This window comes from Notamacropus eugenii, chromosome 7 (genome assembly GCF_028372415.1).
Source record: "Notamacropus eugenii isolate mMacEug1 chromosome 7, mMacEug1.pri_v2, whole genome shotgun sequence".
Lineage (NCBI taxonomy): Eukaryota > Metazoa > Chordata > Mammalia > Diprotodontia > Macropodidae > Notamacropus > Notamacropus eugenii.
This window is the reverse complement of record NC_092878.1, coordinates 164,835,127-164,857,669: the sequence shown is the minus strand read 5'-3', so window position 1 is coordinate 164,857,669 and position 22,543 is coordinate 164,835,127. Positions and strand designations below refer to the sequence as shown.

The window sequence follows — 22,543 nt, the reverse complement described above, 5'->3', positions numbered from 1 at the left end:
GAAAGCTGTCTGTCTTAGTGTTAGCTGTCCCTCACTTGGGTTGTCTACAGATTTGATGAACATGCCTTCTTGGCCTCCTTCCAAGTCATTGATAAAATGTTAAGCAGTAGAGATACTTAGAGACAGTACCTGGCTGGCCCTGCTCCATTGACTCTGGAGTCATTAACTCTGAGTCTGTTGAATATCACTTGTGTCATCTGCAGATTTGATGAGCATGTGCTCTAGGCCTTCTTCCAAGTCTTTGATAAAATGTTAAACACACTAAGGGAGATGGCTGGCTGATTGGAATCTTTAACTCTTGAGTCTGGTCCTTCAAACAGTTACAAATCTATTATATTTCCACCTAATACATTCTAAGCTCTAATCTCTCCAGTCTTCTCCACAAGAAACAGTAGGCCATGCTTTTTAGCAAGTGCTTCCCTAAAAGTGAGGTAAACTCCACCTATAACATTTTCTGACTTTTGAGTGCTTGAGAGTTGAGCCTTGGAGGAAGGCAGCTAAGCCTTGTGAGGGGTGGAGATCTGAGGAAGTACATTCTTGGCTTGGAATGTGGAAGGGCCTGGAGATGGGGGTGGAATGATGACTTGGGAAATAACTCATAGGCCTCCTTGGCTGGAAGGAAGTCGTGTAAAGGAAAGTGGTCTGGGAGTTGGAGACAGAATGTGGTGAGGGCAGTTAAGTCTTCACTGAGGACTTTATATTTTATCTTGGAGTAACAGATACCATTGCAGACTTTTGGACAGAGGAGTGAATGACATGGTTAGTTAGACCTTTGCCTTCTGGAAGATTCCTTTGGCAGCTGTGTGGAGAAGGGCCTTGAAGCAGGGAGACAGTGGGGTGGCTGGCTATTACTGTGTGAGGGTGATGGAGGCTGCCTAGACTAGAGTGACCACGTGTGAGTGGAGGACAGAGGGCGTGTGTACAGGATGGGAAAGCACACCTCACAAAACATGACAGTGTAGGTGAAGGGTGAAGGAGAGAAACAGAGGCCTGGACAGTTAAAACGGGCTGTGAAGGATCATGGGTAATAAGGAGGATGGCTGGGGCCATGACAGGAAGAGGAAAGCTTGGGAGGACTGGAGCAGGAAGAGTCAGGAGGGAGTGTGTTGAATTTGAGATGAAGGAGTAATTGGCTTCACTAGCCTTTTTAGGAGATGCCTCAAATCTATCCCTTCCCTTTACTAATGCTGGGAAACAATGATTTCTGAACTTGCTGTGTTTTGTGTTTGTTCTGGGGCACAATTCAGAAAAGCTTCAGACTCACTGTGGCAGAAGATCTGGTGGAAACAATTACAAATCCAGCCTCCTTGTCTCCCAGGTGAGAAGGCTGGTGTCCCTTCAGAAACTGTTCTGTGAGATCTTAACCTGTTAGCTCATTTCATCATCCATGTTTCATTGCAGCCCCACTTTTTAAGGCTGGTACTTTCCCCTCTGGGCATCCTGTGTGCTTCTTATAAGCAGAATATATTGGTTCTTTTAAAATTATTTTAGGCATTTCAAAATATTGAATTTATTAAATCAGTATTTAATTGTCATTCAGTTGTTTCTGACTCTTTGTGACCTCATTTGGGGTTTTCTTGGCAGAGATACTGGAGTGGTTTGTCATTTCCTTCTCCAGCTCATTTGACAGGTGAGGAAACTGAGGCAAGCAGAGGTGAAGTGACTTTCCTAAGGTCTTCCAGCCAGTAAGTGTCTGAGACTGGATTTGAATTTGGGTCTTTCTGAAGCCAGGACTATCCACTGGGCCACGTAGCTGCCCTATTAAATTAGTAATATTGTGTTAAAAAAAGCCTGATGACCAACTCTTAGCTTACAATTACTTAGAGTGGGTTTTCTTATTTGTAAGATGGAGATGAAAGTATTAATTTATCTGGGAAGCTTTGGTATCCACATACCTGTTATTTGCAAATGCTTTGTGTACATTCATAGTACATGTGTACTATGTAAGTGATCCTAATGGAGGATAATGATAATGAGATAAGGAAATTAATTTTTTCATCCTCTCCAAAGAAAATGCAGGGTGAAAGCTTTTGCCAACATTAAAAGCAAAAATAGAAGCTTTTTATTCAGAGAACTTGTAAATATTCACCTAACTGTGAGTTGGGACTGTAAGATTAAATGCTTATCTTGATGGCACAGCAGATGGAGTGCTGAATTTCAATCTGGCCTCAGACACTTAGCTGTGTGAACCTGGGCAAGTCACTTAAATCTTTTTGTCTCAGTTTCCTCACCTGTCAAATGAGCTGGAGAAGGAAGTGCAAAGCACTCCAGTATCTTTGCCAAGAAAACCCCAAATGGAGTTTCACAATTGAACAACAACAACTTTGATCATGTCGGTTAAAAGTCCACAGAATTATTAAGAAGAATTTGAGGCTCTAAAAGATTATTTTAAAAGCAATATGCTACTTATTAAGATTCCTGTGTTCAAGTTTTAGAAAGACGTTAATGTGTACACGCATACTTTTTTTTTTCCCATGACAAAAACCAGAGAGGTACCTGGAGCTCCAGTTATTTCTTGCCTGCTGCCTCTCATTTTCCCTGGCATGGCTTCCGGCAGCCTGGCATTTACCCTTTTCTCATTCAGCCAAATAATCCATCTGGGTACTCAAAGTAGAGGCTTTTGGACTTGTTGGGAACTTTCCTTCACCTGCTGGCCATAGCACTGCCTCCTTTACCATTCAGAATCTGGCTGGTGTAGCATTGGCTTACATGGTATTTCCTTCCAAAAATTCAAATAATTTGTCCATTTGTAATCTTTCCCCTTAGGTCTTTGCCAAGTCCCCTTTCTTCATATCAAACCCCTCAGCTGAGTAGGTAGATTTTTCTTGTACTTATTTCCTTAGTTTTTAATGACTATAGAAATGATCTGCCCTCTCCTCATAAGATAACTCCACACAGTCAGTTGAGTTTTTCAGTAATCTGGGCCTGATTTTATGCTAATCTGGGAAAAAGGAAATAATGCTTTCAGTAAACTAAGCTTCCCTTTTGTGAGTGATCTGTTGGCAGAGTCACTCCCTCCATGGATGGAGATCCCAGTGCATCCTGGACTCCAGGATAGAGGAAGAGGCTCTTAGGGAATGTCTGTGGCCAGAAAGTTCACCCAAGGGTACGTGGTGGATGAATGGGAATTGTAATTCCTGGATTAGCATCTGCTTGCTGTTAGTGCTTCATCAGTTTGGCTACACCCATTCAGACAGATGCAGTGCCTGATGCAAAGAAGGCACCGAAATGCACTCGTGTCCATGAGCTGGTTACTGCCTGCATACTCTGATCTGCTCAGTGCCAGGTTTCTGCAGGTGGGCAGGGCCCAGACCACCTAGCCTCCAGGCCTTTGCTGTGAGTTGTCCCAGATGTTTTGCTCCAAGCGTCTTTCTAGGAAAAGTGCTCCTTTTTCCCTCTTTTCTTATTGATGATAGAAATAATAAAGAATAAATGATTTTGTAAAGGATATGATATTCAAATCCAAGCTGTTTCTTTGCAGAAAAAAGTAACTTTGAGGCTCTTCCACTTAATATTTGACTTTTTTTCTTTTAGGTTTTATGGCAGTTGGACATATTCCGCCGGAGTTTACGCATTCTGTCTGGACATGTTTGTCAGGGAGATGCCTGCATATTTTGTGCTTTAAAGGTAAACTCAGTAATACTTAGGAAAGTGGAGCTTAAGTGGCCATTCCTCTGGTTTTGGAGGAAATTACGGGTTTGTATAGAATTCTTAACATGTCATTTCAATCATTTGTTTTTGTTTAAGTATTTGGGAAACTATGCTTTATTCAGGTTTGAATGGATATGCTCCATCAACTGAAGAAAGTAACACAGAAATTAATATGTGTGCAGAAGGATTTGAAGTAATTTGGAAGCAACAACTTACTAATTTTCATTTAAAAACTTAGGATGTTAAATTCTAGACATTCAGGAGAATTACACAAAATTAAGACATTGGGAAAATTCATGACTAAAGTGGTAAAAGTTACATTCAATTTCCTTTTGGTGAATACCCAGAAAATATGTGTTCTGTGTTATTTTGGTGTGTCTCCCCCAGCTGAAATTTTCAGATGCGTTTCTAACTTGAGAATTGAAGCTGTCCTCACGTCTCTGCTTCAGTGTTCTCCAGTTAGCTGAAAGTGCTTCCTCCAGACCTAGCAGGGATTTCTTCATCACTAGTTCTAATGATCTTTTCTCCAGCCTGATATCTGTTGACCCTACCAGTCCTTCAGACTGTCTGTCCTCTTCAGGTTTTGGGGACACTGTTCTCTCCTGCTTCTCCTAACTGTCTCCCTGCCCCTTTGCTGTGTCTTCAGACCATGATCACTAATCTTGAGTGTTTCCCATGGCCTTGTTCTGGGCCTCCTCCTGGCCATTCTGTGTCCCCATCAGCCCCCTTGATCTCAGATGATTCCCAGATCTACATGTTCAGCCCCTACAGGCTCTTATGCTCCAGTTTGTTAAGCACCTACTGTGTGTCCTACACTGTCCAAAGCCCTGAGGAGGTCACAGTCCAATAGAGGTATGCTCACCAGTTGTCAGTTGGATGTTTCAAACTGTAGAAACCTCAGACTTAGCATTGCCAAAGTGTTTCATCTTGCCCCACAAACCCTCCCTTCTTCCAAGCTTTCTTGTCCGTGGGATGGCACAGCCATCTTTCCAGTCCATCAGGATCTCCTCCATCAGGGTCATCCTTGACTCCTCCTACTCATAACCCACAGATCCAATCTGTTGCTAAGTCCTGTCCTTTCCATCTTCACATTATCTGTCAGGAGCCTCCTCTTCCCTCCTCTGACACTGCTTCCTCAAGCCCTGCCTCAGGCCTCTTCCTCTGCTCAGCCATCAGAAGAGCTTCCTAAGGGCTGGTCTGACCCTGTCATCCCTCTGTTTGCCCAATAAATACCAGAGGTTCCTGATCACCTTGATCAGATACAGAATCTCCAGTTTGGCTCCTACAACCTTTCATGGCCTAATGTCTTCTGCCTTTTCTCCCCTCTGTGTACTCTGTGACACTGGCCTCTGCTCTTGTTGTGTGCATCTTCATGGTTGCCCCTCATGCCCACAAGGTTCTGTGCTCTCCCCTCTGCCTCTCAGCCTCCTTGACCTCCAGAAGTCCTGCCTCCTTCCTGCAGGAGGTCCCCCATCCCCTCATGGCCCATTCACTATCTATCTTGTAAGTGTGCTTTGTTCCTTGTTTTCTCCCTCATTTGAAGGGGAACACCTTGGGCCAACACCATGTTCTTGTGATTTCTGGATCCCCAGGACTTAGCACAATGCCTGCACATAGTAGGTGCTTAACAAATATATGCTTCTTGACTGACATTCAGGTGAAGATATTTTAGTATTGTTTCAGCTAGAATGGGACTAAATCAACTCTTGTTTAATAATTAAGAATGTAGATCAAATGTAGATTCATATCCACTAAATTCTGAATGTTTTCAACCAGTTCAAATTATAGAAACTGATTTAATATTTAAGTTCTGATAAAAGTCTTGAAAAAGGTTACCATTTTGGAACTGCTTCTGAAAGCTGTTTTTGAAAAGTCAAATACTCAAATAACCAAGTGTGTTTTAAAATGGTTTAGTTTACTGAACAACAAGTAAATTAGTCACAAAGTTATAATACCAGCCACCACCATGACGACCACCACCACCACCACCATCACCTCCACCATGACCACCATGACCACCACCACCACTACCAGCACTGCTACCACTACAACCACCGCTTCAGTCCCGGAAGACTCTGTGATGTTGCAGACCCCCGCCCATGGCTGATGACTTGGGAGCTGGTCTGGTAGAGTTGCTGTGATTTTAAAGGTCAGACTGGCCTTCAGACAGCAGGCACCCAGCCAGGTTTCCCTTCCATCCCCAGGCTGGGCCTGCAGCCACCAGAGCAGGGCCTTTGAGAATCCCAGTGGAGGGTTTGGGGAATAGGGTTTACAAAGTTCTCTTACCAGTTGATAGCACTTCCTTTTGAAGTCCTAAGAGAAGGTCACCTAAGCAGTGCACATCCAGTCATACACCAACTGTTTTTGAAATTCCACTCTCAGAGGACCACCTGTTGCGTTTGTTTTGTTTGTTTACTCTGTGCTGTTTTATTTTTCAAGCTAAGTCCTTGCTTGTAGGACATTTTCCCCTCTAAAAGAGTCAAGTCAAACTAACAAGCATTTATTAAGCACCTACTGTGTGTTAGGCACCATACTAGTAACATCAGATATACAGCTGCTGTAATGCAGAGTAGAATGTGATAGGGAAGGAGTGGATGAAACAAAGGGCCAGGAGCAATGAAAGGGGGACAGGGGTCTTTCTGAGCTGTAAGGAAAGGAACCTAGGAGCTGGGCCTTGAGAAGGTCTAAGGACCGCAAAGTCGACTTAACCTTCTTTGTGAGTAACTCCAGGACTGTATAACATGTCACACGTAACTGTCAGCGGGGTAGCCGCCTTCCAATGCGCAGGGTTGGGGATGATGTCTTTTTGGGCATGGATAATGGAATGGGAAAGGGTTTGGGGGGGAAGGATAGGAATGGCAACTGCTACTCTGGTTGGACTAATGAGTATGTGAATTGGAGATGTGAAAAATAAGATGGGAGAGGTGAACTGGAGTCAGATTGTGGAGGGCCTGGAGTGCCAGACCAAGGAGGTCCTAGTTTATTGTACAAGTAAGGGATAGGATGAGAATAATGATGGAATATGAGGAGTCTTCTTCCACTCTTGGTGGAAGGGAAAATGGTTATGAGGCCACAGTAAGAGACTGGGTGCAAGGTGACAGAGTCTGTGAAATGAGGAAGGATGAGGTCCCCCATGATATGGCAAAGGTAGAGTTGCTAGGACTTGACCAGTGAATGGAAGGTGGAGGAGAAGAGACGGGTAGAGCTGACTGTGAGAAGCACCAATCCTTGGATGCCTAAAGTGGTAGGAAGCTTGGTTTGAAACATAATCGAATTTGAGATGCTGGTGGGACTAGGTCTGGAGGGTCAGCAGGCATTTGGAAGAAAGCTGTGAAGGAAGGGGACGGAGCACAGTCATCTCTTTGGAAGTGATCACTGGAGCTTTGGGAGAAGGCCCAGGACTGAACTTGGGACGGAAAGAGGGAAAAGAGCCAGAGAAAGTCACAAGGAAAGAGTCTCCAGAGGAGTGGACAGTATCTGCAGCATCACAGGAAGGGCAGGGAGGCCGAGGAGTGAGTGAAGACCTTTGGCCCTAGTGAAGGGTCAGCTTTAAGAGAGGCCTGAGGATGACAGGTAGTTCACAAGAATTTGAGGGGTTGAGTAAGTGGAAAGCAGATGGAGGTAAGTATCGACATTTCTGGGAGTTTGGCAGTGAAGGGGAAGAGAACAGAGAACAAGAGCTAAAGGCTTTGGTTGTGTTTTTTAAGGGAAAACCTGCCTGCTAGTTGTGAGCCTCCAATTCTAGGAGAAGGAGCAGAGGGAGAGAGATTGACTGAATGATGGATTTCTAAGATCAAGGTCAATGAGAGGATGAGGGGTAGCCCTATCCTCTGACCTCCAAAAGTCAGAGGTGGAGGAAGGGATGTAGACTTCAAGGTGCCGAGGAAGGGAATAGAGGGAAATGAGGAGGGCAGGAGAAGTAGAAATGGGGAGAGTGTTTAAGAGAGTGGGAGGAGCAAGGCCCAGCCAGGCCTGGATCCTGTTGTGTTCCCTTACTGGTGTGAAGCTTGACAGTGGTTCTTCTGTAATCTCTGTCTGGTAGATGTTGGAAGCTTTGTCATCTTCCATCAGAATTTCTCCACATGACTCCTCTGCTAATAGCCACACACCTAACACCGAAGAATTGAACGTGGGTCACGTTTGAAAGCATCTCACTCAGGTGCCTTCGTTTCTTGGCCACAGAAATTTCTGCGTATTAAGACTTGATGCATTTGCAGTCTTGCAGCTTGCGGTGCTGCCGTCACGCCTTAGCTCTGGACCGCTCTGGTTAGGAGGTGTGCACGTGGACAGTTAGCCTCAGAGCCCAGGGCCTGGGGTCTGTTCTTTGCCTTGGTGCCTCCTCCTGCACTCTCCTTGGCTATGATTTCCCATAAGCATCAGCAGCTTCAGGCCACAATCTGGGAGCACACTTTGTAAACTGTTAGAGAAGTTAATGCCAGCTTTGAAAAATACAGCTTTGAAGTTTCGATTCCTATGTTATTGTGCCAAAAGTTTATTTTCCAAAATAAGACTTGTACATAAGTTATTACCCTTAATTCATTTTCAAAATTATAATAGAGTTTGAAGAATTAAAAAAAATACTTAGGTATTTCTTGAAGATTTATTTTTTAATTTGGCTTTAGTAAACTGGTCTATATTCATTTGTTTGTATGTGCTGGCTTTGTGTTGTTTCCTTCTACGGTGAATTATAAGTCTTCTAGCCCAGATGGCTATACAGAAAAGGGTCTTCCAACTTTACTGTTAAAGTAAACAGTTCTAAGTCCCAATATTATGCAGTGCTGTTCATAAAGAGATTCAGAATGAGTTTCCAGTTTGGGATGACTTTCTGATAAGTTTTGGATTTTATTGGATTCTGGGGGACGTTTAAAATGAAAAGAAGAGAAGGTTATTAAAGCTATCTTCCCTTCTCCTTCCTTGTTTCCTGGCTGGAGCCAGACGATATTCGCACAGTTTCAGCACAGTCGAGAGAAAGCGCTTCCCTCTGATAACATCAGACATGCCCTGGCAGAGAGCTTCCGCGACGAGCAGCGGTTTCAGCTTGGCTTTATGGACGATGCTGCTGAGTGCTTTGTGAGTATTCTTCAAGGATTTCTGACGAGGGGAGTGTGCATGAGCGTGTGTGAGCATGTGTGTGTGCCTACACATGGGTTCTGAAGTGGTAGCTTGCCCAAAGTTTTTAAGGCAGCTACAAAAAAGAGATTTCTACCACAGCTAGAGTAATGGAAGAATCCCAGCCCTAGTCGGTGGCTTTGTGGTGTCCTAGGCTCAATGGAATGTTTGCGTAGATTTCCTTCTTAGGAGCTGATGGGTTGGACAAAATAGAAGCTGTCTGGCCTGGTCCAGGTTCTGAAGTGCCTTGTTGAGTTGCCCTGACAGCAAATAGAGCCCGCAGTGTCTGTACTGTGTAAATGGAACCATTTTCTTTAATGTAGAAAACTTGCTTAGTAAGATAAATAAAAATTCTTTTCAAAAACTTTCTTCAAGTAAACATTTAATTTTGCTTTTAAATATATTAGTGACCTAAGAAGCAGTGGATTGAGAGTTCCAAAGACCTGGATCCCCAGTGAGGCCCAAACAGATTAAAATATAATTGGGAAATGTTTACCAAAATAAAAAAAAAATACGATACAGCATATATAATGTTAACTTGTGTTTTTCTGAGTCTGGTATGTGGCCTTCAGGGATAATGACACCACCCTAGACACCTCTCTGCCTTACTGCATCTCACTGTCTCCTCATTCCCTGTCTTCCTTTACACTTCTGCAGCTGTTACTCTAGGTCAGCCCCCCGTCCCTGGATTATTACAGAAGTTTTTTAACTGGGCTCTGTGCTCTCAGTTTCTCCTTCCTGCATTTTATCTTCCTAAAGTAACTCTTTTATTGTCACTGACCTGCTGAAAAGCAGGAGCTCCCTGCTGCCTATGGAGTAAAGTCTAAATGTTGAGGGGCACCCAGGGCCTTTTGGGATTCCACCTCAGTGTGATTTTCTTGACATAAACCTCGTCTGCTCCAGCCAGTAAACCGTGCAGTAGTTTTTGTGCTTTGTGCCACCTTTGTGCTTCTCTTGATACTATTTCTTGCTTCCTCAAGTGCCCCCCTCCCTTGTCACCTGTCTAGAGTCCCTCCATCCCTCAGCGTAGGTCTGAAGTACTGCCTCCCCAAGAAGTGAGCAAGCCTGGCTCCCAGATCTGCATGGGCCTGAAGGGGCCCGCCACACCTTTTACTTGGTTTGACATTCGGAACTGCTCAAACATCAGATGGAATGAGCATTGCCGTCGGGATTACCCACCGAAGGAATGCTTCACTGACAAATAATCGAGGTTTTCCTGAAAAGTTGTTTTTTTTTCCAATTGAATGATTCCAATATTATAGGAAAGTATTGGAATAGAAAAGAAGTCTTGCACCTTTAAAAATATGGTATTATAAACCAAAAGATCTTTTTGTAAAGGAAATTGCTCCGCCCCACGTATCTGCTATAATTCTTCATTTTCACCAAGCAGAATTACTCAAAGTGTGCCTAACCGTATTTAAGTATCAACGAAAGTATTACTCTGGGGCTTGAGGCTTATCTCCACTGGACTATAATGTTTGCCCAGGAAATGATGTTTCACTTTGATCACCTAGTTTTTTTTCAGTGTCAGGATGTTATGGAAATAAGAGACCATATTTTTACTTACAGTCTGGAGACTGGATCCCTGTCACTTATGGTCCATGTAAGAAAATTCCCCAAACTGTCTTCTAAATAGTTGTTCGAGGCTGCTCCACTTCTATTTCGTCTAATGGAAGTGCTCCTTCTCATTTTAGGTACTGCTCCCTTGGGCGTTTTCTCCTTCTACCCTTTGACTACGACCTCGGGGGCCCGCACTGCCTTGCTGCCTTGGATTTTTAGTCCCAGAACTTAGCACAATGCCTGGCACACAGGCAGAGCTTCTTAAATGCCTGCTTGTTCAAGCATTATTTGCAAATTACAAAAAAGGAAATTACTGGACAGAATTTGCAAGTCTCTTGGCAGTATATTACTCTTTAGTAAATTCTTGACTAGTAAGAATTTTATTTTAGAGAGAAAAACTAGATTCTCTTAAGCTTAGTCACTGGTTTGATCATATTTTCTCCTTTTTCTCTTTCTTTTTGTTTATGACCAAATTAGGAAAATATCCTTGAGAAGATTCATTTTCATATTGTGCCAAGTAGGAATTCAGACATGTGCACCTCCAAATCCTGCATTCCTCATAGGAAGTTTGCCATGACTCTGTATGAGCAGGTAGGGTCACTTTTGTGTGTTTGTCGTCACGATGTTTCCTCCTGTCGAACCTGCACAGACTAAAACAGCAGCTGACTTTCTGTCTGCAGTGCGTGTGCCGGACCTGTGGAGCATCCTCTGACCCTCTGCCTTTCACAGAGTTTGTCCGCTACATTTCTACAACAGCCCTTTGGTAAGAAGCTGCTTGCCATCTCCCTCCGTCTGTGCCTCAGACGTCCCTCTTCTGTTACAGCCTGGTCGGGAACAGTTCGCATGGCACTGATGTGTTTATTATCTTATCCTGGTTGGGGGGGGGGAGGGCTGAGCCAGTGCTACCATCAGTAGAGGCAGCTCTGGGTAAGGGCTCTCATCACTACTAGTGAAGGGGGGCCCCAGGCAGCGTATGTCAGAGGGAGGGGGCATGTGAACCCAGGGCTTCCTGAAGCCAAGGACAACTTTCTGTCCACTACACCACGTTGCTTGTCTTGGAGGTAATGTTATTTAAAATGAAAGGAAGCAAAAGGAACAAAATTAAAATTAGTTACATTGTAGTTTTTGGGAGGAAGACATGAAAAAAACCACATAGAGATGGCTTCGCTTTCCTGGAAAACTTAAAAACAGTAATCCCCATCCCTTTGGGACAGTGGAACGATCAGTTTCACAGCAAGGTGATCTGCTCTGTCCCCTTGGTGGCCACTCTTCTTTTCATTATGGGCCCAACAGATGTGATCCTCATGGCCATGTAGACATGAGTCAGTAGTATTCTAGGTAACAGGTAGGTGCAGAACATGTTGGATATGTAGAACAATGTGGATAGGTTTTCATCTGCATTTCTGCAGTGCGAACTCAGATGAGGTGTCATGGAGCTCAAGACAGGAATATTTAACCTACAGTGCTGCCCCAAGGAGCACCCCTTTAGAGAAAGAAGTGCCCACTTTTTCCCTTGTATCATCCCTTAGCTCCTGAGGGGAAAGAGCAAAGTAAGGATAAATCACCATCTAATGTACTAAAAAAGGTTTAACTGGCCTTTGATTAGCAGACTTAGCCCATCTCTCAAGGTGTCACTGTCCACCCTGTCAAGGAAGGAGAAGAGACAGAAACAGCCAGTGTTGGAGTCACCGTGGAAAGACAGGTCCACTGAGTCTAGGTTGGTGGTGCCATTTTGGAAAGCAGTTTGAGATTGGGCTAAGAGAACGATTACGATGTCACCTTGACCCAGGGCTCCCACTGCCAGGTCTGTGAATCCACAAAGGGAGTCAAAGACAGAAAGGTCCTGTATTCACCTGAATTTCACAGCAGTGTTTTTTTGTGGTAGCGAAGAACTGAAAAAAGTAGCTCTCCATCAGTTGTGAAAATAGCTAAACGAACTGGCCTGTGAATGTGATGGAGAATTATTGCATGGTAAGAGTCAGCACGTTCAGAGATGCATTAGATGAACCGATGAAGAGCGGAAACATCGGGAACGCCACATACACAGCGTGGTTTGAAAATTTAAAAAGTTTTCTGTGTTCTTCAAATCACTGTTCTTATCTTGTAACTTTCTACACATTTTATACATTTTTACACATTTGATAATGAAAATCAATAGGAAATATAATTTCAATTTGCAGAAATAAACTTGAGAGTAAAATTTTCAGGAAACTTCTGTTCTTATAAAGTAAAGGAGTCTAGTTTTTGTAGCCAAAGCATTTTTTATTTCTGATTACATAATTTTGACTTTTTAAAGTCTGTAGCTCAAAATTGGAAATATTTCTTTACATTTGTAGTAATGAAGTGGAAAAAATGATTGAAAGACATGAACGCCTGAAGCCTGAAAAGTTTGCCGAACTGCTGCAAGCAGCCAACACCACTGATGACTTTAGGAAATGCCCTGTAAGTATCAGCTGAGAAAGGGGGCCTGCATTTCTGGCTTAGAAACTTCCCATTTAATTTAAAAATAAGATCTTTTAAAATATATGTGATCGCTATTGAAAACTTTCCTAGTCTCTTCTGATGGTAGAGAGCCTGGTTGTCAGCCTTACATTTTGCTGCTTTTCAAGAGAGTAATTTATCCTTGATTAACTTGCAAGTGATGAGAAATACTGTATTAGAAAACAAAGTTTCTTACCGTGCCAGAGTTTTGCCTGTTTATAGCTTGGAATAAAAAGTAAATTTTCTAACTAAAACATTGCCAGGATGGACATAATTTTTAATAATAAAACTATGTAAAATATGCACGAAACTCTTCTGTTTACTTTTATTTTATAACTTTGCCCTCTTTGTTTTCCCCTCTAGAGTAACTGTGGCCAAAAAATAAAAATCCGCCGTGTTCTAATGAATTGCCCTGAGATCGTCACAATTGGCTTAGTTTGGGATTCTGAGCATTCTGATCTGACCGAGGAAGTTGTTCGCAATCTAGCAACACACCTTTATCTCCCTGGGGTATTTCCATTCATATTTTTTTGTCAGTGTTTGCTTTTCACACAAGTCAGAGGCGTCTGAGAGCTGAGCATGGACAGCAGAGACTTGCATTTGACAGTCACCATGGGGGGACATGAGCTTGTGGCCCTGGGCACATCGTTTCACCTTTCATAGTCACCCAGAAAGCAGAGATAAGATGATTTTCACCCAGGGTTGTTTTTTTTGTGATTGTGAGCTACTTGCTTATTTTAAAGAGCTTTTCCTATTTGACACATTTGATTTTGTTTCCTTAATCAAACTTCTTTTTTTGTCTTTAAGAAGGATTTTTGGCTGTAATTCTGATATAGGGAGGTATTGTGTGGGTTGTGACCCATGGGTTCACTCAAGAGGTGTGAGTGACTTACTGGGAAAGATTGCTGAATTTGAAGTCAAATAACTGAAACTTGAACCCTGGCTCATTTACTTGCCTTGTTTGTGACCTTGGTCAGTTCACTTCTCTCGCGGCTCAGTTTCTTCGTAGGTAAATGAAATAAAATAAGGGGGTCGAATTGGATGGCCTTTGAGGTCCCTTCCTGCACCAACTGGTAGAGCCAGGGGGCAGTCCTCAATGAGACCCTATAAGATCACAGAATGCACATCTAGTCCAGCCTCCCTTGATTTTACAGATGAAGGAATCGAGGCTCAGGAGGGAAGTGACTTTGCTAAGGTCCTCCAGGAGGCAGGTGGCAGTGTGGGGATGCTAAATGCCAGCTCCTCTGCCTCCCGAACCTGGGCTTTTTTCCCCTTTACCAACATTGCTTCCCTGACGTTTAGGGTCATTCTGTAAAGCTGGAAGGGACCTCTGAGGCCAGCTAGACCAGCCCCCTTTTGTTTTATGGAAAGGAAAACTGAGGCTTGCGGAGGTTAAGATCATTCACACAGTAAATGTCAGAGGGAGGGCTTGATCCTAGATCCTCTGACAGCTGGGCCTTGTCTTTTCCCACTGTCCTTGGCCGCCCCTTGGTGATATGGATAAAAGTCATTAAATCAGACTGACTGTGATGACATAATCTTATTGTCAAGTATTAAAAATGTTAGGAATGAGTTGTGAATGGGACCTAACGGGACTTTCCCTTACCAGTCTTCCCTTGTCCCAGGACTTCTGCTAAGATTATGGCACATCAGTCCCTTCAGAAGTTATTGTCTTCATATTTTCTACTGAAATATTGTGAATCCGTAGACTAGTCAGAATGCATAAATAGCTAATAAAAGCTTTTACTTCTTCTTCACATATATAAGTAAAGTGTTAGGCCATTTTGTTTTGAGATAGAATTTGGAAAATTGGACCTAAAATTTTAAAATTCAGTTAAACCTATTAAATACCTACTATATGGGAGGCACTGTCTTAGGCAATGACAATAATGCAAAGATAAAAGAAAGCAGGCCTGCCCTCAAGGAACTCCTAACCCACCTAAATGGTCTCTAACACGTACAGTTTTCACCAAGTGCCTCAGACACGGGCAGGCCGTGTGCATTTCTGAATAAAGGAATATTTCAGTTAACTAATTTTGTCTCACCACAGTGACGCAAGTCTTAACAGATAATGTGAGGGGAAAAACATAGGGGGACTGGACAGAGAGAGAGAGAGAGAGTGTCTAGGTTTTTAGAAAGTGTGGAGTTTGTGCAATATTTTCACTGTGTTTTCAAAATCTGTTCATTCACTAAAAATTTGGGTAGTGTAGAATTGATAGAGTTAGAGCTGAGGTACTTGATTCAAGCCTCCCCATTTTATAGATCAGGAAACTGAGATCTAGAAAGGTGAAGGGACTTCCTTATGTCATTGGCCTTGTTGGTCTCGGAGAGAGGACTTGAACCCAGGTCTTCTGACTGCAAGTCCACTATTCTCCCCCTCTGCCAGTGCTGCCTGAGGGAATTTGTTTTAGTAGAAATGGCATTAATGTAGTTCGCAGTGATAATGTCTCCACTATTTGAGTAGTAACAGTGTACCGTATAACGGTGTGGGAAGATTTGTGGGGATTTTGATGGTGACAAGAGAGGGCCGAGGTTTCTGTCATGGTGGGTGAGTAAAGGGAGGGACACAGGAAGTCTGTGTTAATCGTTATTTTAAAGGTGTTTTGTCAAACCCCAACTACTAATGAGTAACCCATTTGTACAGTTGTTTTATAGGGTAACTGATGAAAATGCCAAGACTAGTGAGCTCCACCTTGTTGGCATGATCTGCTATACCAGTCGACATTACTGTGCCTTTGCTTTTCATACCAAGAGTTCCAAATGGGTATTTTTTGATGATGCCAATGTGAAAGAGGTAAGGGTTGTTTCTGTGCCAACTGATTGACCTGTCTATACTTCTCAACTGTTTTAACTCAAGTAACTGACTTTAGCTGTCAAAAGTTCATGAAGATCTTTGGACTACTATGGGAGAACTGTAGATGTGGAAGCATTTTCCTTTGTGTGAAGTTTAAATATTTTAAAAACAAATTGGAAAACATGCAGTGTCTGTGATGATACCAAGCAGTGGTCTGCCAAGCTTCATCATACCAATGTGTGCCATGCCTTGGGGAGGAAAGGGCCCGGACATGGGATGTTGGGCTGTTGCCTCCATGTGCATATCTTGGGGTAGTGTCAAGCATTCAGAGAACTGAGTAGGGTTTCATGGAACCAGCTGCTGACAGTGGGTCTGGGGACATAATTAAGGACCATCACACAAGTCCGTCTTCTGGTGCCCAGCAACTCCTGGTGATGGTGAAAAGGTGGCAGTCTTAGTTGGTGAAAGGTGTGTTCACCCTGTCCTGTATGTTACTGCTGGCCCATTCACAGGAACAGGCTCCTCCTTTGATAGAATGACTTTTGCATTAAAATCTCTCCAGCTGATCCAAGATTTTATCATTGTGATTATTCTCTTTATGTCGAGTTGGATTTGAATCTCTCTGTGTCTTAGAAAGTTTGCTGCGAGGAAATAACCTTCCCCCATTGGCCAGATGTCTGGTGATTTGGAGTTCTTTGAGCTGCACTGGCATGTTCATTGGCCAGCAGCAGCCAGTCAGTTGTGGGGCCTGGTTTCTAATCAAACTGTGTCAGCTCTGACACAGCGTGGTGTCCCTTGGCATAGACTTCAGGAGCATAGGGTTCCCCCTGTGCCAAGGTAGAAAAGGGAGAGGCAGGCATCAGGCTAAGGCTGTCGTGGAAGAACTCAAAACATAATTAGCTGAAAATCATGGGACTGTTTTGAGTATGAATTGTTCCCTGACACTGTTTTTGTACTGTCTCCACGTAGCAAGCTAGAAAAATGGAGCAAGCTAGGTAAACGAAGGATTAATTAAAGTAAATTTTAAAAATTAATTAAAAATAAGATTAATTTGAAAAACCATTTTACATACTGTTTTCATTTTTAATAACACATTTATTGACAATTCTAAAATTAAAAGCCCTGTCATTTCCTAATGGCTTTAATTTCCTAAACAAATAATCCCGCTGATAATGGAGAAATAGGCCACTAATTCTTTGTGACGTAAACAAAAGCTTTTTCCTTTTGTTCCCTTGACACATTTTGATCCTGACAGCTTCCGAAGCCCCTGTGTGTGGGATGTGACACAGGGCTTAGTTTTAAGGCCTCAGCAGCCCTGTGGGATGCCACCCTGGAGAAGGGGCCCCGTTAGGGCTGCAGCATATTGGACCTAGGAAAGTGGGCATGTCAGGCACCTCTGTCGTCCCTCTGTTTTTTTAAGGATCATTAATACTCAGCTTGTCTACTGACCGTCCTGTATCATTTACCTTGAAACCTTTTTAGGTCGGGGCTAAATGGAAGGACGTGGTTTCCAAGTGCACGAGATGCCATTTTCAGCCTCTCCTTCTGTTCTATGCAAACCCGGATGGTTCAGCCGTGTCCACCGAAGATGCTCTCAGGCACGTCGTCCACTGGTCCTATTATAAAACCGCTGCTGATGAAGATGCGGGTAATTTTTTCAGTGGCTTCACCATCACTGTTAAGATTTGGGGACCAGATTGCATTAGGTGTTTAGTAGGCTCATTGTGGTGCTAAGGAGAGTGTGTCACCAGACGGTGCTCTTGGAAATGATTAATTTGATTGAGAGGAGGGATTGTGAAAAATCTGTGAGCCAATCCTTCTTTTTTTAAAGTTCTATGGAAGACTGGAAGGTAATTAGTGCCAGAATCCATGGAGATTGCAGAGGCATAGGAAGGCCCCAGCTCTAGAGATCCTGACTAGAGTGAATCAGCAGCGCCCTGCCCAGTGTTGCTGCTGCTGAGGTCACTGGGCTAGGGACTGAATTCTGCATGTCCTGTTCAAAAGGGGCCACGCTGGGAAGGGGAAGGAGGGTGAATCTTTTAGAAGTAGAAGCTAATGTGAAGAATGCCCAGAAAATAATTATCTTTTAGTTACTAGTTCACAGAGACAGATTCCATCTTTAAAAACTTCAGTGTTTCTCTTTCAAAGGTTTTGAAAGGTCCACTACTCATAAACCAGAGAGTACCAAAGAAGATGGATATGGGCATCAGGCAAAGCAGAGAATCAATCAGAAACTGCACGTCGATGACACTGTTGGTTTGACTCGCGGCCCTGCCCTGGCAAGTGGTGGGAAAGGACCAGGTATGTGTGTGTGCACATCTTTGTGCGTACATGCATGTGTGTGTGCGTGTGTGTGTGTGTGTGTGTGTGTGTGTGTGTGTGTGCAAAGTGTCATTTTTAAATTTGGAATTCAGCCCACCTCTTTCATATACCCCATGGTTCCTAGTGTAGACCCAACTTCCTTATGTACATAAACAAGGTGCGTAGCTAGTGTTGTCTTGCCACCAGCAGAGTGTAAGGTTCAGTGTTTTGCAGTCTAGTTATATTTTAATATATATTTTATATTTATATATTTAATATAAAATATTAATATATTTTAATATAAGGCTCATTTTTCATTCAGCAATATTGTTTGAACTATGAAGTCAGCATTTTACAAGGTACCAGTGGGTCAAGTGGGTCTCCAAACCTTGTAATCTGAATTGAGCCTATGACATAATTTAGTGGACTCATGATGTCTGTGACGGGAGTATCCCTCTCAGATCACCTCACCCTGACTGTCTCCTCCTGTTCACTTCTTGTCTATGTCTTTCCATACACTGTTGGGTCTGAGACTTCGAGCTGGAAGGGAGCTCAGAGATCATCTCATCTTGCTTTATAGAGGAGGAGATGGCGGGAAGGTGGGGGGAGATGTACCCACAGACCCCAGAGAATGAGAAGCAAAGAGGGGTCCCACCCCACCCTCTCTGTGTGGTTAACACTTGGAATGGGGGAGGCCTTCTGCACGTGTCCCCCTCCCCCTAGTGGTTCAGTAACCACAGGACTTTTTAAGACCCATCTCAGGTACTGAGTTTGAGCTGGACTACACTGTAATGTGGAAATCTCCTGATAAGTGGGGCACTGGTCAGTGCTGTGGGGAAGAGGTATGTCAGAGCCGTTATTTGCACTTGACCGGATTCTTAATACGATCAGACTTGGCTTTGTTACTGTCTGATTCCACAGTCAGTTTTAATCAGGATTGTCATGTGTGTGACTTCAGTTTCAAGTGAAACAGACAAAAGAGACTGTATTTAATTTTGGTTGGGAAACCCCAAACCCCAAACCCCAAGCATGACACTGTTTGCCTTGATTTTGCCATAAACATAGCTTTTAAATACTTTATTATGCATATTTGGCCTCCAGAATGGTTAGTCTTGCCAAAGATAGGAGCCACATTTCAACAGTGTCTTTGCATAAAAGGCTCCAATAATTTTTTTCCTTCAGATTTTTAATACCTGGTGCCTAAAGTTGTTTTTTCTTTTCTGACACTGGAACAATTCTCCATTAACATTTGATGTAGCTTTTTTATCTTCTGAGGATACTCCTTGTAAGATAAGCACATTTTTTGCTTTAGGCCACACTCATTCCAGGTGCTGGCTTCAGAGGCACACACTGGGCCATCTCTAACTCTGACATCTTGAGATTTTTTTGTTATAAGACAGTAAATGACATCCTTGTGCTCTTGGGGTATATATCTGTTTTAAATATTTCAATGCTAAAATTTTCCCCAGTTTTTCCAGTTGCTCAGGAAATCCATATCCTCCTTCATGATGAGAATGGTTCTTTTTCCAGTTAAACTTGGTCACAGTGACCAGAGGGACAGGCTCAAGGACATTTCCAGAGAATGTGCCCAAAGAGTCGCTGAGCAGAAAAACTTCCTCTCCTCCCAAAGAAGAGAACTGGAGAGGGAGCAGAGGAGAGAGCCAGCAAGACCCCGAGGTGAGTGCCCAGGGCTATAGCAGATGCCTTAGGACACCCTTCCCTGCTCTGGGTCTCATTTTGGTTGTGATTCCCACGTCTCAGAGCCTGCTTTAGAAGCCCCATCAGGTAAGCTGAGGTGCTCTCAGTAGAGGCCCCTCTGTCCCCCTCCCTCCATAGCCAGACATCCCAGCATCAGATTTAGGGGTGTCTGCAGTTGACTGCTCCTTCTCACAGCAGACAGCACACTCGATTCATGTATTAAAAAGTGACTGTCCAAGGCTCAGTGCATTTTCTTCATTTTCAGATTTGTTGAGTGAGGACCTGTCTCACTCCAAATCTGGGGCATCCCTCACTGCCTCAGCAAATGGATTTCGGCAGCACGGCAGCCAGCCTGCATCTTCTAGCCAAGGGAGAGGGTCTTCCCGCCATGAGCGACCCATGCTCCAGAGCCGGACCTCTGCACAGGTGCCAAGTTCAGTCAAACCCCAGCTGCTTGTTTCAGGAGAGAAGTTTGCCAGTAAAGGGAAAAGTGAGAATGTCACTGGATATGACACAGACAGCAGCCAAGACTCTCGGGACAGGGGCAGCACCTGCAGCAGTGGCAGCAGCCGCAGTCGGGCCCGAAGCTGGAAACCAATGAGAGAGACGCTGAATGTGGACAGCATTTTCAGCGATGCTGAGAAGAGGCACGCTGCTCCACGGCACAAAGCAAACAGTAAATCCAAACACGGCCAAGATCAGAGAGGTAACAATTGGCCCAAAGAGTTATCCAAGCAGAAAGGCTTGATGACCATATATGAAGATGAAGGAAAGCAGGAGACTGGAAGCAGGAGTTCCCTGGATTCTACAGGGAAAGGACCTGAGAAAGGGAAAGGCCTCATGGAGACCAAGGTTCCCGGTGAGGGTGGGCAGATGCAGAGAACTGAGTCAGGCTACGAAAGCAGCGATCGGGTCAGCAATGGCTCGGCCAGCTTGGACTCCCCACTCCTGGAAGGCAACAGCACCATGAACCCCAATGGCACGAGAGAAACGCGACCTGGCAGGTAACGTGCATGACTCAGAGCAAGCCACTGTGGCTGGCTTAAACAACAAATGTTTCTATGGAAATACAGATTCATATTTCTAAAGAAATTGTAGGTCTGCACTTCCTTCACATTCTGAAGCATTTATCCAGATTTTGAGGTAATCATAATAATACAGTTATCCCTTCCACATCGTGACTTTGTCCATTGTGGTCTCAATATATTGTGGGTCAGCATAGGAAATGGAATGGGAATTTTGTGGAGTTTTGTGGAAGGTGTAGATGACATGTGAAGGCCGGCAGAGCCCCAGAGCCTTGGACCAGACACTTAACCCAAATTTTACAATAAGGTACTGTAAAACATCCCATAGAAGAAAAAGAAGCAATTCAGATTTCGTCTGGTGATTTTCCAGGTTGTGGGGCTGCACTCCTAACCCCCCATAATGTGGAAGGGACAACTGTATAGTTCAGGATTAAAAGGCAAGATGTCTTTGTTTAGGAGCAGCCAGCACATCTGTAAATATCTTCTAGCCTCTTTCCTTACCTATAGATGAGAAAGTCTGCTCCATCTCCAGCCTGATTCAGAAAGCTTTCATCTCAACAACCTATGAAAGCATCACTCGGCTGAACAGTTTAAAAGCAGAAAGTTCATCATGAAGATGATGAACTTTTCACCGTGTTTTATTTCATTTTGCTAGCCTCTCCGCTGCGGTTCGGTGTTGGATTTTGTGAGAAGATGTGTCGGAGCAGTGCTTAACTTTCTCCTTTTTTGTGTGTTCTGTACAGCCACAGTCTGGGAAGTGCCAGCAGCAGGTTGACTGGGATCAGTGGGGCTTAATAATTTTACACTGGCAATGCACCATTTCTGATTTGTTTCAGTAATGTGAACTCTGTGACAAGTTTCTTAGTAATATTGAAGATCTTGGGACTTTTTCCAGGGTTTTAAACAACAGATGTGAACTGGCTTCATAAGTGAGAGAACTACAATGCCTTAGCTCAGCAGTCAGGGATTCACCCTCTTGGTTCCTGGTATTGAAGCACATTTCTTTGTCATCTGTCATTTGCATGATCTGCCTCACTGTATGGGAGTGGGGACAGTGCTTCCCACAGAAACAGTCTGCCAGCCCAGCTGGACTGGCGGCAGAATGCTTCTGCCATTCTCGTTCAGGATTGCCTTGATTTCAGCCCTTGACTGTCATCCCATCAGTGTACTTGCTGGCTCCCAGATAGCCCATCCACGACTGGGCACCATTTGTCCTTGTCCTCCCATTGGTCTTGGATACACCATGCTGAAGGTCTTCCTCTGGGTCTCTGAGCATCTCCTGGTCACTAGTGCAACCCACAGGCTGCCCATCCACCTGTTATCCCTAATCTGGAGATATCCCCAGTTCACTTGCTTTTCTGAGGATGTCTTTGCAATGCTTCTCTTCTGATCCTAGATATCAGGATTGATAAAGTTCTGTCCCCAGTAGCTCATCACTCATTGGCCTGGTACTAGCAGTTATGTTAATGGTAAAGGTGCCCCTCTGCCACCATCTCTGCAGGTGCACAAGAGTATCCCATAGGATTCAGGACTCATGGGCATTTTTCTTTGTCCTGGATAGAATGCCAGTTTCAGTTGTAGACCCAGGAAGTTCTCTGGGTCGGTGCCCAAAGCCTTTCTGGCACCATACACCATAGAATTTACCCTCTGCTGGCAGACCCTTGGAGAGCCCAGAGTCACTCATGCCACAGCCAGGGCCTTGGGGCCTCAGGGAAGGGCTTGTGCAGAGAGATCTTGTTTGGGGAGACTGAAATAATGGAAGGGAAACTACTTAGGAAGAGTAAGTCCATTTTAACAAGTCAAGAGTCATTTTAGCCACACATTTCTATTACTTTATCAAAATTAGCCATCACATGATCTCTTTGTAGGTCACGGTTCAAAGGAAAATATTGGCCCCAGATTCAGTCTTTGTATATTTGATCCT

The 22,543-nt window shown here is 43.8% G+C and overlaps 1 protein-coding gene across 3 annotated transcripts in view; it reads left to right on the top strand.

The window, feature by feature from the left end:
• Positions 1-22,543, top strand: part of USP53 (ubiquitin specific peptidase 53) — a 71,892-nt gene that overhangs the window by 30,415 nt on the left and 18,934 nt on the right. For all 3 annotated transcript variants that reach the window (XM_072625358.1, XM_072625357.1, XM_072625359.1), the window contains exons 3-13: positions 3,535-3,627; positions 8,587-8,721; positions 10,798-10,911; positions 11,001-11,083; positions 12,657-12,762; positions 13,165-13,311; positions 15,446-15,595; positions 17,078-17,243; positions 17,744-17,896; positions 19,427-19,573; positions 19,860-20,598. In XM_072625358.1, the coding sequence (XP_072481459.1) occupies positions 3,535-3,627; positions 8,587-8,721; positions 10,798-10,911; positions 11,001-11,083; positions 12,657-12,762; positions 13,165-13,311; positions 15,446-15,595; positions 17,078-17,243; positions 17,744-17,896; positions 19,427-19,573; positions 19,860-20,598 (2,033 nt within the window). The remainder of the gene's footprint in view (positions 1-3,534; positions 3,628-8,586; positions 8,722-10,797; positions 10,912-11,000; positions 11,084-12,656; positions 12,763-13,164; positions 13,312-15,445; positions 15,596-17,077; positions 17,244-17,743; positions 17,897-19,426; positions 19,574-19,859; positions 20,599-22,543) is intronic.